This window comes from Ciconia boyciana, chromosome 13 (genome assembly GCF_034638445.1).
Source record: "Ciconia boyciana chromosome 13, ASM3463844v1, whole genome shotgun sequence".
Lineage (NCBI taxonomy): Eukaryota > Metazoa > Chordata > Aves > Ciconiiformes > Ciconiidae > Ciconia > Ciconia boyciana.
The window spans coordinates 5334921-5356392 of record NC_132946.1 but is presented as its reverse complement, the minus strand read 5'-3'; the positions used below and the strand labels follow the sequence as shown (position 1 = coordinate 5356392).

Sequence of the window (21472 nt, the reverse complement as noted above, 5' to 3'; positions counted from 1 at the left end):
TTGGGTACTACCCATCAATGACTGCAAGAACCAGAGACTGCATCAGGAGGTACACTAAATCAAAACAACCTGCTGCATCTCTCAAAAAAGTGTATAAAATTATTTGTCTATGAGAATGCTCTCTCAAAAGGAGTTTAGCTAAACTCCAAATGCTAGAAAGAGTCAATAAGCTATACCTAAGTCTTGTAAAAGGAAACTAAGAATTAAGGTTGTGTAACATTGGCAAGATTTTCCTCTGGAAGTAGTTCCGTGATTCTGTTTTCTTGGCTAGAAAGCTGCCTTTCATTCAGTGGCCTGTCTTGAGTAGTGGTCCCTTCTATTCTTTTCCCTTTTGTCTCATTATCTCACCACTTTTGTAAATAAAATGTCCCCCTATTCTGTACTAATTATACAAAAGTCTGATTATACAAAATTATACTAATTATACAAAATTATACAAAAGTTTGCAGCCCTTAGAAGATTTACCACATTTACACCTCATTGTAGAACACAACAGTCATAGGAAAAAAACTCCTTTACCTCGTTTTCTCCACCTTTAAATGAAACTAACTACATTGCTGCTTCTTTTCTTTTACTTACTTTTAAAATTCCTGAAAACCCATCTGCTCCTTTTTTCTGTCTTTATAAGCATCAGATTTGTTGTTATGCTTTTTCAGGTGGGAGAGCTGTTCTCCTACTAGTCTTCCTGCTGCATGTTTAACGGTTTAGTTCCTCACTTGTTACACGCATGCAGGAGAGTGAAGAAGCAGGTACAGAACAGAGGTAGTAAAATGGTGAAATGCTTTTACTAATCTCTAGATAACAAGACTTCAGATAATTTCTTTCTAATTTGAACGCTGTTAAGTACAGCTATTGCAACCAAAGCAAATAGGAAAAAAAACCCCAAACAACACAAATGTTGTCCTCTGTGGCATGTCAAAGGGGCATGGTTATTGTTAAAAATAAGGAAATAACAAACCGAAAACATTTCACCCCAAATGTGGAGATGGCAACTATAAAGGATACTACCATAGTTAAATGATTTTTAAAAAGCAAGGCCTGAATGATGAAAATAGGTTAGCTTCCTATTCTTATGTTTGCACGTTGAACAGATTTAAAGTGCCTCAAGGAAAGTGTATTAATTCCAAGAGGAAACAAGGTTTCACTAAAATTAAACAAGGTAACAGAAATTAGTATTTCTCTTCTGTAGCATCTTGGTTTTAAAACTTAACAGTTTGACAATGACACTTTCAGCAGAATTTAGACATTAATAACATAACCATTGCAAATTCCCTCCTTTAGAACTGATAAGGAAGCACCAAGGACTTTCTTAGAGATCAAACTAAATTTGAAATCTTAAACTAAAGTTTCCATCAGCAGTCCTAAGCTCCTTTGTTAACTGTACTTAAAATAACCAACCACCGAACACACAATTAAATATACTTTCCATTTCCAGTTAAGGTAAATCAGTCCCACCCAAAATTACTAGTTAAATCAAAAGTTTCTCCATGCTGCAGTAAATTAACTACTATTAATGGCACAATGGTAATTACAAACCGATTGTTACTTCCTTGAGGTCAGTTCTCAACACAGTTGAAAACAATCTAGGTTCACTTTGCATTGTTCTCAAAACAGGCATATTGAAGGGAAAATCATAAGCACTGGGTCCTGATATGTGTAGATAATTATTCGTGTGGTCTACACACAAAAAAAGGAAAGTGTGACGTGAGAGATACAACAGAATCGCTATTTACACTCTACTGACTACAAGGAAGAGATGGCTCATATATTTCAGTTACCAGGAAAAGGTGACAGAACAGGAGAAGAATTGAAGTACAGCAACTTCTTGAGCATAGGTGCGACCAGCTTTCATACACAGGGAAGAAGGAAGGGCAGAAAATGGATGTCATAAACCTTAATAACCTGTTAGACACTAGAAGAAGCAGGCATCAGTGCAGGTGGGAATCTGGCAGAGAAGATTTACCTGTCAGAGACAAAGGGAGGGCCAGGAGGAAAAACTGACCAGTAGTTGGCATGGATTTGATGGCTTGGATAGCAGAGGGTGCAACTGAGAGGCATGTGTTACACACACAAGGCAGACACTGCCACGGAACTAGTAAATGCTGTTCACCTGTACTGGGGTGGCGTGGAAACAGCGAAGACACTTTACCTTTTTTATGCTATAAAATAACAAAGGCATGAGAAAAAGGTGCTTTCTTGAATAATATACCTCAGTCAGAAACCAGTAATGCCAGCCGTTAATAACACAAAAAATGACCTTGCATTTGATGTGATAATTTACTATGTTTGCCTGCATGACTCTATCATGAGAGACAGCTTGTCAAAAAGGAAAAAAGAGCAGAAGCCGGCTGCCAATCTTCAACTCAAGCATCCGCTGAACTCGTTGAATAAAACCAAACCAAGCTCAGAAACTTTGCTGTACTGCCAACCTCGCAGGCTGAATTAAACACAACACAAAGAGCAGGAAGGGGGGTTAATTTGCACCTCCAGGCTCCCTGGTTTTGTCACATACCTCCTATTTTCCTCGCTCGCTGACAAAAAGAATAGCTGCTGGGAATGCACAAGCTGAAGCAGCCGCACCCCAGCCTTCCTGGGCGTGCCTGGCGTGCCCCCTGGCAGCGGCAGCCACCGCCGCCACAGCAGAGGGGCGGCAGCGGCCGCGCCTCCTCACAGGCCTAGGGGGCGCAGCGAGCGCGGGGACGCGGCAGAGCGTCCCGCCAGGCGCGCAGGCGCGCGGCCGCCGACGAGCGCGGGGACGTGGGACGAACTCCCCTCAGGGGGGCACGCGCGCGCGGCCGTTAGCGAGCGCGGGGACGAGAGGGTGACGCGTCCCCTCAGGCCGGCACGCGCGCGGCCGTTAGTCAGCGCAGGGGCGCGGGACAACGTCCCTCCCGCCTTGCGCGAGCGCGGCTTCTGCGCTGCCCCCCCCCGCCTCCTCCGAGCGCCGCGCGCCTGCCGCCCAATCAGCGGCCTGGCTGGAGGCGGTGCTGCCGGAGGGGTGGGGAGGAGCGGCGCGTTGGGGCGAAGAGCGTTCGAGGCGGCTGCGGGCAGGTCCCGCGCTGGCGGCAGGGCAGAGCGTGTGTGTGTGTGTGTGCGGTTGTGTGTGCGGGGGGGGCTTCTCCTCCGGCGTCTGTGGAGAGCCGGCGGGCAAACGCGTATTGAAATACCCCCCCCCCGCCGCCCAGTCCTGACAGTTCCACACACGTACCCCCCCCATCCAGTATCTCCCTCCTCGGCTCCGTGAAGGATGTTCCCCCACACAGACACAGACACAGCCCCGTTGAGGTGTAGGTCAGGGGAAGGTGGGATGAGGCGAGGCGGGGGGATGGCGGGCTGTGGAGAGACGGGGGTGTGTGCGGGAGAGACGTGAAGGGAGACGGGAGGTGAGCCAGCAGGCGCGGCGGCCGGGGCGGGGAGCGCGTCCGCCGGTTTTGAGGGAGGTGAGAGGGGAGCGAGGACGCGGGGCGGGGACGGCGAGGTAGGAGCCCGGGAGGGATGGCGGGTGACGTGCGAGCCTGCTGCCAGGGGAGGGTTAAAACCGCGCTTGTGCTGAAGGAGGCAAGAAAAGTTCAGGCTGTCTTTCGGGGGCGGGAGGGGAGAGCTGACAAGATTTTTGTTTGATCAACTTCGCGCTTAGGTGCTTTGTTTTTAACTTGCGTTTATCCTGGGTGTACTTCTTTTATAACTACTCGTATTCTTTCCTTTTAATACGGGGGGGAGGGAATCTCCCACGAAACTTTTCCCTTTACGGAAGGCGGGACTGAAACAATACCCGATGCATTGTTTAAATGTAAAACCTCCAGCGCTTTTTTTTTTTTTTCCTTGGTTTTTTTTTTTTTTTTTCCGTACGGTTTTATTGCCGCCGCTGCTGCTGTTGTGATAGCGCTTTCCCTCTTGTGTTTACAGCTTCTGTAAGGGAGAGACGCTCGGAGGAAGAACCAGGATCCCTGGGCTGCACAAACAAGGAAAGCAGGAGTCCCTCTCAGCAAAGCTGGAAGGATTTCACCTTGTTGCTGTTTGTTTCGGGAGATTTTCTCTCCCCCCGCCCCGGACACTATCCAGCGGAGGGTTTGTTTCGTTGCTGCGTCCGTAGCCGGCCAGAAGAAAAGCGCTTTACATGTTAGAGGTGATTTTTGTCGTGGTCTCCCTGCAAGAAAGAGATCAGCACCAGTCTTCGAGGAGGAGGGAGATATGATCAACTGAGGTTTTCCCTACCTCCGGCTGAACGTGAGAGTTCAAGTGCCACCGCCGCTGGCCTGTGGCTGACTGACTGCACGGCGAGCTGGAACCGCAGCCAGAGCTGCTCAATTTACCTGCTCGAGGACCCTTCAAACCCTCCTATTGACGGCAGAGATTTGTATCCAAAGGAAAATCGGATTAATATAAACTATGCAGAGCTTTGCGGGGATATCTGGAGACTAGCCTGTCTGCATGGCTAATCTTGAAATTGTCTGAAATAAATCCTTAGCGCAAGGAATAGCGAGACACTTTCAATTAGGGTTTTTTTTCCTTAACGCTTCCCCCCCCCCCCCCTTCTACGAGAATTTAACACTTCCATCGCAAGGTTTTTTCAGGAGAATGGGACACACGCTGGAAAACTCACCACGCTTCATAAAGATCACAGGGGTAACAGTTTCCATCATCGTTGCGGTATGAAAGGTACTCTTTGGATTGTCTGCTGGTGGCTAAGATGGATCAGTCTTTCTCTGTTTCTGTTAGCGATGTGCTGAAGGATCCGGATTTACTGAAATACTGACGCCAATAAACTTACTCCCTCTCTGTTGAAGGCATTGGATGTGACAGTGCAGAGAAACATGTGTTTCACATTTCTGACTGGTTGTTTTGGTGCAGTCAATACCTCCACAAGAAACATTGACTTAGGTGGCGATTATCATACCGGGAGGCACACGGAGTGCTGCTGTCGGGTTGCATGCAAAGTGAGCACAAATCAAAGAGCCCGCCGTTCCTGTGGAGTGGGGGCTTCAGCTCCCCCCAAACTCCGGGGCAAAGGCAGCGGGCGATGTTCCCAGCCCACCAAAGAGAGCCCGGCCTCGGGGTGCGGAATGAGCAATGACCAAAGCGCTGTCAGGAGTGGCAGGCAGACGGATCGGATGGGGATCAGTGAGGCAATAACGGTTGAAAGGAAGGTGGATCGCGAAATTATTGCCCGAAGGAATAGCAGGCGAGGCGGAATGATGATAAAGTTAAACTTCTGTTTCATCTTCTGTCGGGGATGGTGGGCGTTTCTGTTGCTTCAGCTCCACATGTTGCAAGCACTGGCACAAGGTAGGGCTAGAGACATTTTTGTTTATAGAAATGCTGTATCTGCCTTCTAAGAGGAAGGGAATCTCGCTCGGGTACAGAGAAACCCTTTTACTTTGTCAGAGGTAAACTGCAGAATTCGCACTGAGCTGATTTCGTGTAGGAATGGTCGTTTCTCATACACAATCGTTTCTTTATGGAGCAGGGATTTGCAAACTGTACCTACATGTTTCTTTCCCTTTCTCCTCCTATCCTTCCCCTGTCCCCACCTCCCAGGGAGAATCAATAGCCCTATCGGGACCAAACCTGCTTTTTTTATTTACTTAAATACGTCCGTACATTTCCGTTCTTTTGGGCAGCAAAAGAAAGAGTTAACTGCTGGTTGTGTGTGTGTGTTTAAAAACACTGTGCACTGAGATAAGTTATTAGGAGAAGGGGACTCATAAATCCGTCGACTAGAACTAAATCAGGCATGTAAAAGGAATTCTTTAAACATATGAGTACTATTCTGTGTGAACCTCGGTTCGAGCATTGTTCATTTCTTTTGGATTGCCAAGTAACATTTACCCGAGACAAAAACTGCAATTGATTCGTATCTGAGCATTCCCACATCAGAGATCCTTGCAGTCAAATGAGTCACTTGTAAACGAAGGGTCAGAGTCGACCAATAGACTTTAAATATCACGTGTCAGTCACTTTGCATGTAAATTCCCTGCTCAAAAAATTGCCAAATGTAGCTTAATTCTTAATAATCCTTTGACAGAGTAAACAATAAATGGCAGGCAGAAGCATTACAGTTGGCTGCGCCAAATAACATGCTGAACAAACGCAGCTTTCACTTTCTTTGCTGGGTTGAGTTTTATTGCTGTGTGCATTGTCTGACTGAAGTGGTATGTGTTGGACAATGCAGAACTGTATCGTGTGGGACGACGAGTTAGTTATTAAAAGCGGAAGTTAATACTCGATGAAGGGGAATGGTCTTTGTGTTTTAGTTCTTTGTTTTCAAGTATTTCATAGGGAACAAAGGTGCATTCAGTTTTAATAACTGGATGGGCTTGTGTGTTGAGGAAGAGGGGTTATAAGCCAAGTCTGCTGTAGTTTGTCTGCTCAGGGTTTACTACCACATCCTCGGAAAGTTTGGAGCCGCAGGATACAGAAGAGTTTTAATCTAGTGTTTAATAATGGACTCCACCCTCATAAACCTGTTTCAGTGCTTTGTTTATGCTGTCACTGCTATTCCCAAACTACTTATGCTGAGGCCTGCAAGCCCTAACTGGGTATTGTTATTCTGAAGCAAGACATACCTGAAATAATTCTCTCTGCAAATTAAAATTCACGCCACTTTTTTTTTTCTTTTGGTAGTTGTTGTTGATAGATGCCAACATGATGCTTCATTTTGGAAGACAAATGCTGATGATTCTTGCTGTTTACATTAAAAATGCAAAAATTTTTCATATAAGGCAATTTTAAGTGCCAGTGATTCAGGAATCAATTTAGATGCCATGTAAAACAGTTTTCTGTGGTTTAGTAGTATGCTGGCCATCTTACTGGATTAAGAAGTGAATTGAAACTTTTGTTTAGCACATAGTATAGAAAATTTTTCGATGGCATATTTCAGATTACTAAGCATTTGCAGTAGTATCAGTTTTAGGTAACACATATCTCAGGGAGTTATGCAGTGTTTACAAACTATCCTAAAGAAAAGTCCTAACACCAAGTTAGTTTTACCCATCAGTATTTAGGGAGGGGGAGGGGAGGCGAAGAGAATAAGATACATTATGTCTGAGAAATATTGGTCCAGATAAAGGGATGGCTTTTAGAAGACATTAAACAATGAAAGATAAAACAATTATATAATGCAGAAACAAAACACATTTTTATTTTTGTATAATGCAGAAAACGCAAATTACAGTTAGTCCTCTAAAAATTCTTTGACACATAAACCAGCATGGAGGTCTTAATGCAGAGTGCGGCTATGAGGTTTTCACAAAATTTGTATTCATTTATAACTTATGGTTCTTTTTGTACTCTGAATTCTAATGGATTCTAATACATTCATCATTTTCATGCAAAAATTTACTTTAGAGAGAAGATGACAATTTTTATAAAAGTCCTTCATGAAAATGGAAATTCTGCTACAGCCACAGAAAGTTTTTAATGGAATGATGTGGTCATATGCATGAGAGAATTACATGACTACAATCTTTTTATGTAATAAAAAATGAACTTTCTAAATATATGGGCCATGGCTATTTTGAATGAATCGTAATACTATGCTATAATGTTTCTATAATAACTATTTCAGCATTAAAGAAATAAGAAATATTTCAGGCATACTGAAATGCAGGTTCTTAGTTCATAGGAAACAGATTAGATGAAGTTGTTGAGATTAAGTGTTTTATACTGCAAGGTGAATGGAAGAAAAGGTTTTCAGCTGCAACAGGTTGGTTGAGTATTCTCTAGACCTGAATGATCATCCATGTAAAAGCAGATCTTGAGGCGAACTGTAGATAAAACCACTTGTAAATTCAGTCTGTACTTAGCTCTTCACCTTTTCTGTCTTCTGGTAGTTGTGTTACATAATTAGACATAACGATTTATTTGATTTCTTTTTCCTTTTCAAAGTGAATTTAATTATTACGAAACATACAGTGGCTTATTGTACTGAATAATAAAGTATCCTCTTCGAACCTTAGTATTGTTAGTGCAGACCTTCTCATTACGGGAGTGATTTTCTGGGTGGAAGAAACGTACAGATGGCAAAGGTTGTGGCCTGTCCCATGAGCATAGCCTAGAGTGGTACTCCCACTTCTGCAATGGCTGCAGATCTGCACAGACGCCCGTTCAGAGTGCTGTGTGTTTCACCCGGCTTACCACATTGGCCCATCTGTGAATGGGAAGCTTGTCAGGAAAATTAACCTGTAAGAGTCTGAAAACTGTTGCACATTTCTTTGTTTACTCAGTCCTTTATGCCTGCTAACCTCTGCCCTGATGCCTCTTTTCATGGCATTTTTGTTAAATTCGAGTATTAGGTGCCAGTTAGCCTCAAGTCATTGTGTGTCATCAAATAGTGATGAGGTGCTAATTGATAATCACTGTAATTATCAAATCAGAATTTGCAAGGTGATGGCAGAAGTGGATCATTTCGATACAGTAAGTAACTACTGTACTCAAGAAGAACATTGTCCTGCAGTGACCTCTAGCTCAGTGGTCTGGCATGCCTGGGCATAGTCCTGTTGAATACACAGAGCTCGTTGCAGGACTGGAATTTATTAGTTATGTATAAGATTAACAAACACTGATGCCTACTGAGGTACAAAATGTTTACTAAAATGTATGGGAATAGAAAAATTCTGCTTATTTAAATAGGTTGGAAGTTGCTAGAGGCTACTCTACATGCATCTTAGTGGATTTAAGTACCTTCCCAATGTCTTACTTTTGTTGAAGAGTGAAAGAATACTCACAAAATACTTCTTCAGATTGATGTCTGTTGTTCAGAATGATTTTAAAATAGATAAAAGCAGTGCAAAGCTTTAAGCTTCTCCAGCAGGAGATGGGTATCTTTAAATATTAAGAAAGAGAAGCTTGTCTGATTTTTCTCTTAGTTTTACAGCAATGGAAGTATAATCTTTTTATGCTACTTGATCAAATCTGTAGTTCAGAATTCTACACGTACCTGAATGTGCATTTAAGGTGATATTGATATCTATTACGCTTTGACAGAAGCCGTGACATGGAAGATAGAAGAAAATGTTTCTGGGCCCCAACTTTTTAAATTCAAATATTTGATCTGGTGTAACCTATAAATATGCTAAGTGTAGGAAGCGTTTTCAAGCAAATTTCAAACTGCATTAGATGCAGAGATGATAAGCAGCTTGCATCGAGTATTTAGTTGTTGGAAGGACAGAGAGACAGTTAAATGTGAGGGCAATACTTATTGGAGAGTGAAAAGCATTCTGAATTAAATGTAGAATGATGCATTTCTAATTCCAAAAGATTCTGTTACTGTTTACTGGAAACTCATTAATTTGTATTGGATTTACCTCTTGTGTTCCCTTTCTTTAGATTAACATTTTAAGTATGCGCTAGTTTTTAAACAGGTGAATTATTTGTGTATATAATTATAATAATTAAAAAATTGATTTGGAGGAGTAGATACAAGCCTAGTCTAAACAGAAAGGGGGTTGAGAGAGTGGGCTTTTGCTGTGGCCATATCAGGCGACTTCTAACTCTCCCTACTGTGGTAAATCTGTGTTTGGTTTATATTCTTACATTTTGCTGGTAAATGACTTATTCTCAAGACTTCTCCAAGCAAGTTCAAAGAGATAGATATACATACCTATTAACATTTTAAGTATAGTGTTTCAGATAGTTTCTTGAGAGCACAGTGTAACAGTACTACTAGAGGTGAAGGAAGACCATATGTACTAGGTGTTTATCAATGTTGTTTTCATGCATTACCAGAAGATGCTTAGACCAGGAACGACCTAGGTATGGAGAGAGAGGTTGTGGCAGTTCAGTCTCAGAGTTATGCTGTGTAACTTTCACATCACTGAAAGAACGGAAGGCAATCTGTGTCCATGGCTCATAGTCCTTGAAAGGTTGTTCTGGAAGGTTCTGTCATCTCCATGCATAGTCCTGTATTTTGAATAGCAAAGACAAATATTGGCTAATATTTTGAAGATTGTCTGACTGATTAAACAAACCAGAGAAATTTTAATAAACAATCTTAAAGTGAATTATTAGGAAGCTGTTAAGTGAAGGGCTTGGGCTTTTGTATGTCTCAGAGGGATTGTTCTTACCAGCACTTATGTACAAGTCTTGAATGCACTCTTGATTAAAATAAAACATTTTCATGCACTTAGCAACTTTGTATACAGCTTTACCTGAACATCACATTCTGAATGGACTAGTTATTTGTTTCACTTGGGACACTTTTGCTGTAATAAGTCTGTGGGCAGACTAGAGGCATCAGGTTCCTCGTGGAGCAAAATCTTGTTCATGTTGAGTTCATTGCAGAAATAGACCTTTCTTCCTCCCTCTGCATATATACACACATAATATGTATTTAAATAGTTTTTAATTAACAATTTGATGATTTGTTGGTCTTTTCAAAATTGTGTTTCCTTAAGTTATAACATATAAACTAGAATATTTTTTATAAAATGTGTGCAGAGATTAGAAAATGCCAGAACTAAGGTTGCTTGTGCATCTTTAATCTGAATTCTTTATGCATATGAATTATGATTAAGTTTTAATTGATACATATTACTTTACTGTCTACCTTAGTCAGAACTAAGACTGAATACTGCTTACTGATCAGTTTTTCAGTATTTTGTTTTCTTGTCAGTGCTTGGCCCCATCTTTCATTTGCTTCAAATCTTTTAAAATCAGCACAAGAAGACTTTTGTGTGGACTAAAGGAAGAACTGTTAGCAGCTATAGCGTGGCATTGGATTAGACTACTTACAGTTATTACAGCTGGAAAGCAGGTGATTGGTGAGACTTGGTTTCTATTTCTGACTATCGAATGAGTATTTTCTAGTGAATAAAGACTCTTCTCTCCATGTGCCTCAAAGATGACCCTTCACCACCCATATAGCTCATGCAGAACAAAAATATAATTCCATGAAAGGTCTGTTCCCGAAGAAGTTGGAATTTCTGTCATTATTTCTGCCTGTGCTGATTCTGGTCTTGTTACAGACTGTTTCAGACAATTTCATAATTTTCATTCCCTAGGACTCTTCTGATAAGTGGCCTCACATGTAGCCTAGTTAAATTTATTAAATTTGAGATATGTAGTAGTTGGCAGACTTTATTATGGGAAGTGTATTGTTTTCTCAGTTTATTGGTTATAAATAGGTGTTACATAGATGGGATGAAATATTTTTTCACCTACGTAAAACTTTCCAGTTCCTTTATGGACATGGTCTTTGAAATGTCACAGCCCTGGGACTTCCATAGGAAGATCTATAGGAAGGTTCTGTAGGAATTAGTTCATGTAGCACTTGCAGGTCTGAGTTCAAGGGTTTACATGGCTGAGAAGGGAAGAACCTTTTAATTTAATGTGCAACTTAATTACTTTTAAACATATATGACTGTTTTTGTAATATTCATTCATTATACAAATTCTTGGCTTCTAGACGTACATGATATTTGTATACTGTATCTTGAGCATTAGTATTTTTGGTTTACTAAGAGTTATTTTTTGTTCTGCCCTTGCTACAAAAAATAATAAATCTAGTACTAGAATATATACTAGTCTGTTGTTAATTATATGTTTTATCTGTGAAATGCCCCTGAGGTGTAATACAAACGGCACCCTCACTAATATCAGAAATGTAGATCTAGGCTTTTTAAGGGCAGTGTTTTTAAAGTTAATTTTCAGCTGTTTAGCTCCCTGAACTAGCTCAAACTGAGGTCACACAGGCATCAGGGACAATGCAAAAGAGGTGACGGGGCATGATCCTGGCAGCCATCACTAAGATCAGTTTAAATTGTTAGAGAGTTTTCAGACTCAGATAAAACACAAGGGAATGTACGCTGCCTAACTTCTTACAAACATGTGGAAGCCACTGTTCATGGGTAGAAAATAGAAAGGTTAGTGCCTTTAAAGGGGTGGTTTAGAAAACTTAACTTTGGATTTCTTCTCTGAAAGACCCTTGGAGTGAGTTTCTCCCTCCATTAGACGGAGTCTTCCTAAAGAAAGTCTTCCTATTCTAAGCTGGTAATGTAAGTGCTAAAGTTAGGTAATATGAATATTCCCCTTAATCTCCTTATATCTCAGCTCTCGAGACCTATAATGGGAATAATATTTTTTTCCTTAAAAAAAGAAACTTTGTTACTTAAGTTGCAAATTCCACAGGTATTACTTTTTAACATTTTTATCTAATATGCAGATTTAGTAGGTAAAAATGGTGGTATGAGCTCCAACAACTCTGATAAAAGGAAGTCTTTACCACCCCTTTATGCAAAATGTGGAAGTGGATTGTACAATCTTATGTCACACTGTCCAGATAACTTCTGAAGTGTCATTCTTGATAAATGATAAAGGATTTGCAGTTTTTAAGCAGATAACTTGAATCCTTAATCCTGTTTTTCACATTTCCATGCTTTATTGCAGCAGCCTGAAGAGAAAGTTGATTCTGGTAGATAAATCGTTGTCCCTTAGGTCTCTTTAAACCACTCTGAGGTCTTTCAAGCCATAAGCCATATATTTTTCTAATAAACTCCTAGGTCTAACAAGTTACTTAAAAAATAATTTGTTGGGTATAGCCCTCTTGGACCAGAAACTAGAGAATAATGATACATAGCTCCAGTACGTGTTGCCAAAATGGTCCCACATTGATTCCAGGCTGAAATTGAAGAGTTTGTAACTCATTATTACACAAAGAATCAGAAGATCTGGTAGACACTACTTCCATCCTCAGATTCCTATTTGTCTAACTTTGTATATTTATTAGCTGAGAATGTTGTGGTTTTGGTAAGTGTTTTTGGCATTGAGTTAATAGGAAATCTACTCAGTAGCATTGCTACCTTTTAAGGGAAGGTACTAAGAAAATAATGGAACTGTAATGCAAATATTTCAAATGTTTAGACATTCCGAAACAATGCATTTCCTTATACTGGTACTGTTTGCTCACCTAACACTTGTGTTGAATACAGACTCAGTACAACACAGTCATTGCTATCTTCCTTGCGTACTGGGGAATGTCTCTTGTTTCTTATTTCTTATCTGGCAAGAAGTGCAAAGGACATTAATGACTAAATACTTCTGAAATTACTAAATACTTCTGAAATAACTAAATGGTATGTGGTGATTGGAAAAGAAATATATGGTGCTATGCCATGCTGCCAATTCAAAGATAATACATCTATCATAACATGGAACACATGGCAAGTGACACACTGCTGTAGTATTGAAGCAGGTGGGAGGAGGTAAGGGGAATTCTCTGTCAGTATTTCTAAATGTGTGTACTGATTAGTGTAATTTTAAGTCCTCTTGAATCTGTGTATGTAGACGTACAACTAACTTTTCTTGCAGGTTGTTCGGGACTGTTTCCTTCAGTATTAAGAGGTTGAATAAACTTTGATTCTAACCTATCATGTTAACATAACATTTGCAAAATAGCACCCTTGTGCTTTTTTCCCTGCTGTCCCCTTTGTTTAGGAGAAACTCTTTGTCCATGAGCAAATACGTCCTTTAAAGTCTTAAAGCACTCTTTTTTTTCCTATGATGCATAAAAAACCTTTTACAGTAGCTCAGTTGATAATGCACTGGAAATACTGCTGTCCCATGATGAAGACTGTCTCATTGTTCACATGCATGCCCATCTGTGTGTCTTGCTGTTGTCCTCTATCGCTTATCTTTTTGTCCCAGGTTGATAGACCCTCTACCACAATGTGCTTCTCGTCTCTGATTATTGCTCCTACATGCTATTGTAACACAAATAATGCCTACTGCTAGTAAAAGACTGAGGTGATAGTTTAAACCCCCTGATTCTACGTGCAAAATGTAGAACAGATTCCTTAGTTATCCTCTAACTGGACACAGAATAGCTTTTCTAGGACACTTGTATTATCTGAAGCAGGGCTTTTATTGTGCCGGAAGACCTTGTTCACAGCAGATAATCAGAAAGATTGTTTCATGGTGGATTATCCCAGGCATTGTTTTTCAAAAATGTTAGATAAGACTAAGAGGCCAGAGATCAAGTATAGTAACTCCTGTGTTTCACCTTTTGCTATTTTTGTTGCCATGAAGAAGTTAGATTTGTTTTTGAAGAGGGACTAACTGAAGTTACTTTTTAAAACCATTTTAACATATGCCATTTCAAACACCAGATTTTAAGGTAAATGCTATCAGCCAATTTCCCATTTCCCTTTAGAATTTTTTATTTTTTTACAAATATTAACTAGTTACTTCTTTAGCATGAGCAACATCGGACGTGTCTTAAATGGAGAAAAATATGTAAATTATTGTTAAATTAATTTCCTGCATCAGCATGTACAACCATCACTTTTAAAATAACATATTTTAAAGAGAAAATAATATTCTTTCTAGTTATCTTAATTTTTTTTCTTTTTTAAGTTCTGTGCTATCTTCTCGCCTGGAACTAGTATGCAAAATTCTTAGCTTTTAAAGCCCCTGTTGAGAGGTCTGTGGGGTTTTTTCTGTCTTGAAAAGAATACATAATTTACATAGTCACTTCTTGAAATTTATAGACTGAGAGAAGGTGTTTCCTATTCACAAAGCCTAATCATGGTAGTGTTAGTTACCCATACAGGAAGGCTAAAATTTCACTTTAAAGTGTTTTTTTCCATGGAAATGGGAGAATAGATTAATTGATTCTGCCTTAATTCAATTAACAAAATAGGCTGGTGATGCTATTGTTTAATGAAGTCATCAGCAGGAAAACCTCAGGTGACTCTGAAGATAAATCTCCCATTTATCCACAAGTTTGAAGTAGGAACAAACAACAGAGCAAGGTAGATTTCATACCTGTGCGTTTTGAAAACTTACCTTGAAGTCATTTATGTAGTACCTATCATCTTTATTTCAAGTTCCTCTATACCAGTGTTGATAGCAGTCTTCCCCAGATTTAATTATTTTCATTATATATGATTTATTATTAGCATTTAATGGGTCAAATATTTGTGCGTATTTTTCTGAATCTTCAGTTGAGAATTCTGAGTTAATGAGAGTCATGTCAAACTCAAAAGTTTTAAGTGCTGGTAATTTGATGTTACGTTCAGTATGTAAATGTATCATAATTAAAATGATGCCTTGTCAATCCCATTCAGGTTTCTCATAAGTATAATTTTCAGCTTTTGTATACTGGATATAGCTATGTCTTCTGCTACCCAAAACCTGAACAGGCATATTTATGGCATACCGATACCAATAAAAATCTGCAATGTTAACTGTTGTGCCTGTTAAAATGTGAAGAGTGCAAATCCTATTAATTCTGTTGCAGAAATCTAGGTAAGATCTAAAACTTAAATTTCTGACATTTTCAAATTGTTGAGCTCCACTATAAAAAAAATTAGTGGAGCAGCCAGTGAGAAAATATAAGATGGCTCTGCAATTGGACCATCCTGATCTCCTGTGCAGAGATGGATACTTTTCATCTATAACAATGCAGAATGGGAGCTTGATGCCTGCAAAATAGCTTTCACCAACAAATGTGGTATCACTTTCACCCTAAATGCTCTTTGACTGAATAGAGATATAAAACTTTTTTCAATTTATCCTATACGTTTGACATTATGCTGAATGCATCTGTTTTAATATTTTATTTCCATAGGCAATTTCCTCTGTAAGTTGGCAGTCGGTGAGGAGAGATATAAACACAGCTAAACCACAACTAAAGCACAGGCAAATGAAATGAAAAACTGTCAGCAGAGGAAGTTATAGGCAGATAGAGCTTTTAAAATTACCTCAGAAACAGTGGTGGCTTCCCCTAAATGGGCTCAACAAAGGTGGCTTCCAAATGGGCTCAACAAAGGAAGGATATTCTTTGGTCTAGGTTCTTCTCTCACTAAGTAGGATTGTGTTTTCATTGCCTTTTAAATTGTTAGTTTCATTGTGATGGTTAATAAATCAAGGATTAAATCAAAGATCAGTAAGTCAGAGTTATTTTTCTATACTTACAAACAAAAAAATACAAAAGCTTTCACCCATTGGCACAGTAATAAAGGGAAGTGATTTTTCAGTATGAATTGGTAGCAGGTGAATTAGGAGACAGTATTTCTGATCTTCTAATTTTATTCTGTGGCGCAGTGACATCAGTGCCGGTGTAAATTCTTCAGCTTGGGAAGAACCTCTCTGCTAGGGTGTATTCTGATCTCAGCTAAAGTTACATCCCCAGAAGTTTTCAATCATCATGTGCTATTGCAGCTGGGTAATAACAAAAAGCTTAGCTACTCTTGATCACTCTGCTGACGTGGCAAACAAAAGAAAAGAGTAACTATCAGTTTGTGCTTGTGCAGTCTGGTCAAAAAGAGTTATTACGTTAATAAATGATCAGTGATATTATTTAATATCTGTCCTGATGGTTTAATACGAATGAGGTAAAAGTTTTCATATTGTATATAAAAAATAAAGTCCTGGGTATTTTTGGATTTCCACACTTATATGTGAACACATGTTCTTATATATAAGAACAATTCTTACAAGAATTCTTAGTGTTCTAAATATCTTTCTATAGAGCTGCTGGACATTATAACTGCTGATAAACCAGCTTTTGTGCAAATGTTCACTATAGCAGAGTAAGCGTTAGCTGTCACTTTATTAGAATTAACGGCATAGCTACTCATGTTTACTTGAAATTCATTGCAGCGTTAAGTGGTTAGGCATTGGTACTTTGGTAAACTATGGCATATTGCATGTTTTTTATAACCAATTAGTGAGTGTTGGTGTTGGGCATCTGCAGTGCGTCTACATGTCACTCACGCTTGAGTTGAATTTAATCGACATCCATATCTGTGTGTTTACCAGAAGAGTTCTGTTGGAACTCTTGTGACAAAGACAGTGAATATTATCCAACCTGGAAAAGAAATAAAATGTTTGCTATTGTTTGTTTTATTACAAGACCAGATATAGTGCTGTTCTAAGGACATGACTGCCTTGACTGAAAGAGCTCCCAAAACCAGTAGTGGAGTTGCCAGATATGGATTTCCCATAATTGAGTCAAATCTTATATTCCATGTGAAAGGCAGATGTCAATTTCATACATATTTGCAGCTCTCAGTCACTTTTCCAGACATCCAAGAGTCTCAGCTGCCTTGAAATTCTGGAAAAGCAGCTACATGCTGAATAAACTGTGTGTATGCATGCTTGGTCAGATGCTGCATCAAGGCACAATTCAGACTATGTGGCTATTCAGACCTCACATAGTAAGCTGACAAATGGAATGTACAGTACATATGAAGAACTGTTCATAGCGATTGATATATTGGGGATTTCTGAAGCCTTGAGTGCATTCAAGCCCTCTGAAGTCCTATTAGTGATGCTGGTCAGAAGTTCTTTTACTTTTCTGATTTTTGTAGACAAAGCATTACATCTACATAGAAAGATGTTCTAAATTAATGTATTATTATTAGGCTTATTAGTGTTTTGCATAACTATATTTTCCAAAATTGCATTTTAATGCCTCTGTCCTGTTTCTAATAATTATTTTTTAACAGGTTATTTTAACATATCAGAAAGAATGTTTTGTGTCATTCAGCATTGAGTTAAATAATTGCACCCTTATAATGTCCAGAACTGTGACCCTCAGGATGCAGTGTAAGAAGGAAAATATTGTCCTAGAAATAATTTCCACCCCTAGTTCCTACTCCCCTACTCAGTTGCCTTCACCTGCTCCTCTAAATTCTGCTGGCAGAAGCAATGGGATGATAAAACAAAGCAAAAAAACCATGGAGGTAAGCTACAGAAATAGAATGAACAGCGTCCACGCTTAACTAAGGCCATCTAACAACATGTCAGTTTTTAAAACACTAATTTTGGAGAACTCCTCTTTCCTTTTGTGAGGTTTATTTGTTCCCATTTCACATATATTTATTAAAACTAATTTAAAAATGCTTCTGATATTTAAGTTGAAACTTTTAACTTTGTGCAGTGTTTGAGTTTTAAACAATTCATTCTGCTATGTGCAGTCAATACATATTTAATTATATAGACCTTTCAGTCTTTTTTTGCCCACAAAATTATCTGGCTATTTATTTTCTTTATATTAGAGAAAAATTGGAATTTTAAGAATTTTAGCTTCACATTTAGATCATAGTTGTTGCTATTATACACATAATATTCCTTTACAGTCTTTCTTAATTGTCTAAAACTATGTGAAAACAATGATATTGAAGTAATTATCTAAAATGTTGTGACCTTAATAAACATTAAGATGCTGTTCTTAAGCCAAATGACATACAACAGGGAGGACTATTTCTTTTTTGTTTCAGATAGAGACATTAATGTCAGTATCTTGTTATGTGTGATGCTGTAATTTACTGGAGGGGGGTATAAAATTAATTTTTGTGATTTAAATGCATATATTGCTGAATTTCAGATTTCTAAGCATAATTTGTGTTTATGACTATATCTAAATGTAGTTTCATTTTGTACCCTGTATATTGACTGAGAGAAACTGTATGAAATTGCATGATCTTAAATGGAGATCTCAAATCTCATAAATCTGCATCTTGAAATGTAATAATGTTAGAGTCAAAACACTTGTGGTTATTCAATTACTTAGTCGTGCTTTTTCATATCACTGTGTGTGCAGCAGTTCTGTCAGAAACAGAGAGTTTGGATCTTTCAGACGTACCATCTTTGAAGGAACAGTTAAAGACAACAGGTTTCAAGCTCTTTGAAACCTTGGCTCTTTGAGTCATTGGTAAAGGATGGTCTATCATCACTATTGGTCATTTATTAAGTGTGGTTTTAAATGTGTGGGGGAAAAAAATGAAGTGCATTATTGCATATTCATGTAGCATAAAAAGGACTCTTTCTTTCTTTCCCTTATATAGTACACATCTATATTTTAGAACTTGCAAAAGTTATTGGGCTAATTACAAGGAATCCTTTTGGTAGGAGGAAAATAAAGACCATCTAAACTAATATGATAAAAAGGAAGGTTACGATTTGTATGGCTTGATTTAACATGGTAACTAATGTAATTTTATTAATATAATAACGTGATGTGTAGAAGTAGGTGATTTTAGTTTTAGTCTATATTCAGTAAAGCTTACATGTTAGAAACATTCTCTGACATGGTGATTTTTACTTTAAAAATTTTGAAGGGTTGTGAGTTTTAAACATTTGTATTGCTATTATAAAATTCTCAATAGTTGTTCTTTAGGCATTTAAAAGCTTCGGTTGTGTTGGGACAGTTTTAAAACTTTTTTGACAGAGGAATTAATGTATACAGTAGGGTTTACTAATAAGTTTTACTGAAGTTATGCAGATTAATTCCAATGAAGTTCTTTAATGTCAATGTGTAAATTGCTCTCCTCTTGTTACTGTCACTCTGATCTAATTTTTTTGCACATAAGTAAATGTGGGGGATATTGTGTGTGAAAAAGGATGTGCTTCAGCAGGTTTCAGGAACTGAAAAATTAGTCTATCCACTCACTCAGATTGGTAATGGAAGTAATACCCTTTCCAGGTAAAAAGTCAGTTTAAATGTAAGCATTTTATGATGCAAATACTAGTCTTTTGGGATATATAGTTTTCATAGCAGCTCATAATAAAGCCAAGGAGTCCCATGTTTTGTTTTCAGTTTTGCGGGTTTTTTTGTTGTTTGGTTTTTTTTTTTTTTTAACGTTATATTTTGGCTTTATACAAGATGCTTAAGAAAATAAACAGAATCAGGTTGTTGAGAAGATCAAAATCATGGAAGGTTTTTAAACCATAAAAGTTTTTTTAAACATAAATTTTTTTTGAAGCAGGAAAAGACAAGACATGAGACTGTATCTCCATGTGTATAATAAGCAAAAAAAAATTTAGTGCATTTTGACTAATTGTCGTGGTTTAGCCCCAGCCAGCAGCTAAGCACCACGCAGCCGCTCGCTCACTCCCACCCGGTGGGATGGGGGAGAGAATCGGAAGAGCAAAAGTAAGAAAACTCGTGGGTTGAGATAAGAACAGTTTAATAATTGGAACAAAATAATAGTAATAATAATAATGAATTGTAATGAGAAAGAAAACAACAAAAGGGAGAGAGAGGAACAAACCCAAGGGAGGGAAAAAAGAAAAAAAAAATTTTTTTTTAAAATTATACAACCGCTCACCACCCGCCGACCGACGCCCAGCCAGTCCCCGAGCTGCGATCGCTACCCCCGGCCAACTCCCCCAGTTTATATACCGGGCATGACATCATAGGGTATGGAATAGCCCTTTGGTCAGTTTGGATCAACCATCCTGGCTGTGCCCCCTCCCATTTCTTGGGCACCTGGCAGAGCATGGGGAGCTGAAAAAAAAGTCCTTGACCAGTGTAAACACCGCTTAGCAACAGCCAAAACATCAGCATGTTATCAATATTATTCTCATACTAAAATCCAAAGCACAGTACTATACCAGCTACTAGGAAGAAAATTAACTCTATTCCAGCCAAAACCAGGACACTAATGTTGCTTAGCAAGGTGCACAGAGCAGTTTGATGGCTCACCAAGTTAGTAAAAGACAGCCACAATCTTCAGTCTTCCACTGGAGCATGCGTGAGCTGTTTAATAAAATTAGATATCTTTTCCAAGTCTTAAGTCTTAAATGCAGTTGCTTATGATGGTATTCTAGACAGAAACAGCAATACTGAACTGTGAGTTGTCTTTTACTGTACTTGTCCATTCCAGATATGTAGATCCCCAATCACAAGAAGGCAGTATTTATTCTAAACTCTGTCCTTTCCTTTCACTAAATCCAAAGGAAAGATATGTGTTCTCAGTAACTCAGATATTTAGATTTATCCTGCTTTTAGGTGTTTCACAGTCCAAAAAAATGTAAGTAAGTTAAGCAAAAGGAATTTCTCTAATTGCCATGATTTTAAAAATAATTGATAGAATTCAAGATACCTTATTTCCTTATGTATCTTTCTGCTTTCTGCAGAAACTCCTTCCTATAAAAACCAGCAGCCCATATTCCCATAGCTTTCCCTTACCCCTGCTCCTTTTTTCGCCTGCCTTTGTTTGTGTTTTTTTGGTTGTTGTTGTGTTGTTGGGCTTTTCTTTTTTTCTTTTTTCTTTTTTCTTTTTTTTTCTTTTGTAGCTAGTGCAGGGACTTTTATTAGCGGAAAGGATGTCCTGTGTGGGAGACAACAGAGATACTGCATAAATGGCTTTTTCCACACTGGAAGATGAAGGCTCTTTCTTGAGTTCTTATCTATAAGTTCCTGATACTGTCCATCTGGGCAGAGAATAGAATACATATCTCACAAACTATAAGTTATAGGGAAAAAAAGTTCAATAGGAAAACCAGCTAAAAGCTGCTGGCTCTTGCAGAGGGTTTTCTTAGAGCAATAGTCTCTGGGGATTCCAGGGGGATAGAGCTCTGCTGTAATCCTGAAGCCTTTGCAGTTCTGTCTCTCCCACCCTTTAGCATCTCAGGTTCCAGTTAGTCTAACCTGTCTATCAAAATGAACATTGAACCTTTGGGTTTGCATGTAAGCCACAAGTTTCTGTACATCGAACAAGGATTAGTGTTGTAATACTTAAGTACG

General features: G+C 38.8%; 2 protein-coding genes across 8 annotated transcripts in view; one reads left to right on the top strand and one right to left on the bottom strand.

Annotated features, from left to right (window-relative positions):
- CARD11 (caspase recruitment domain family member 11) overlaps window positions 1–2883 on the bottom strand; it is a 116014-nt gene extending 113131 nt beyond the window's left edge. For 3 of the 4 annotated variants that reach the window (XM_072877546.1, XM_072877547.1, XM_072877548.1), the window contains exon 1: window positions 2513–2883. The gene's annotated coding sequence lies outside the window, so the exon portion shown is untranslated. The remainder of the gene's footprint in view (window positions 1–2512) is intronic. The other variant, XM_072877549.1, reaches the window with a different exon arrangement.
- Window positions 2884–3582: 699 nt separating this feature from the next.
- The window catches only part of SDK1 (sidekick cell adhesion molecule 1), a 427429-nt gene continuing 409539 nt past the window's right edge, over window positions 3583–21472 (top strand). For 3 of the 4 annotated variants that reach the window (XM_072878277.1, XM_072878278.1, XM_072878279.1), the window contains exons 1-2: window positions 3583–3637; window positions 3907–5286. In XM_072878277.1, the coding sequence (XP_072734378.1) occupies window positions 4815–5286 (472 nt within the window). In that variant the 5' untranslated portion in view covers window positions 3583–3637; window positions 3907–4814. The remainder of the gene's footprint in view (window positions 3638–3906; window positions 5287–21472) is intronic. The other variant, XM_072878276.1, reaches the window with a different exon arrangement.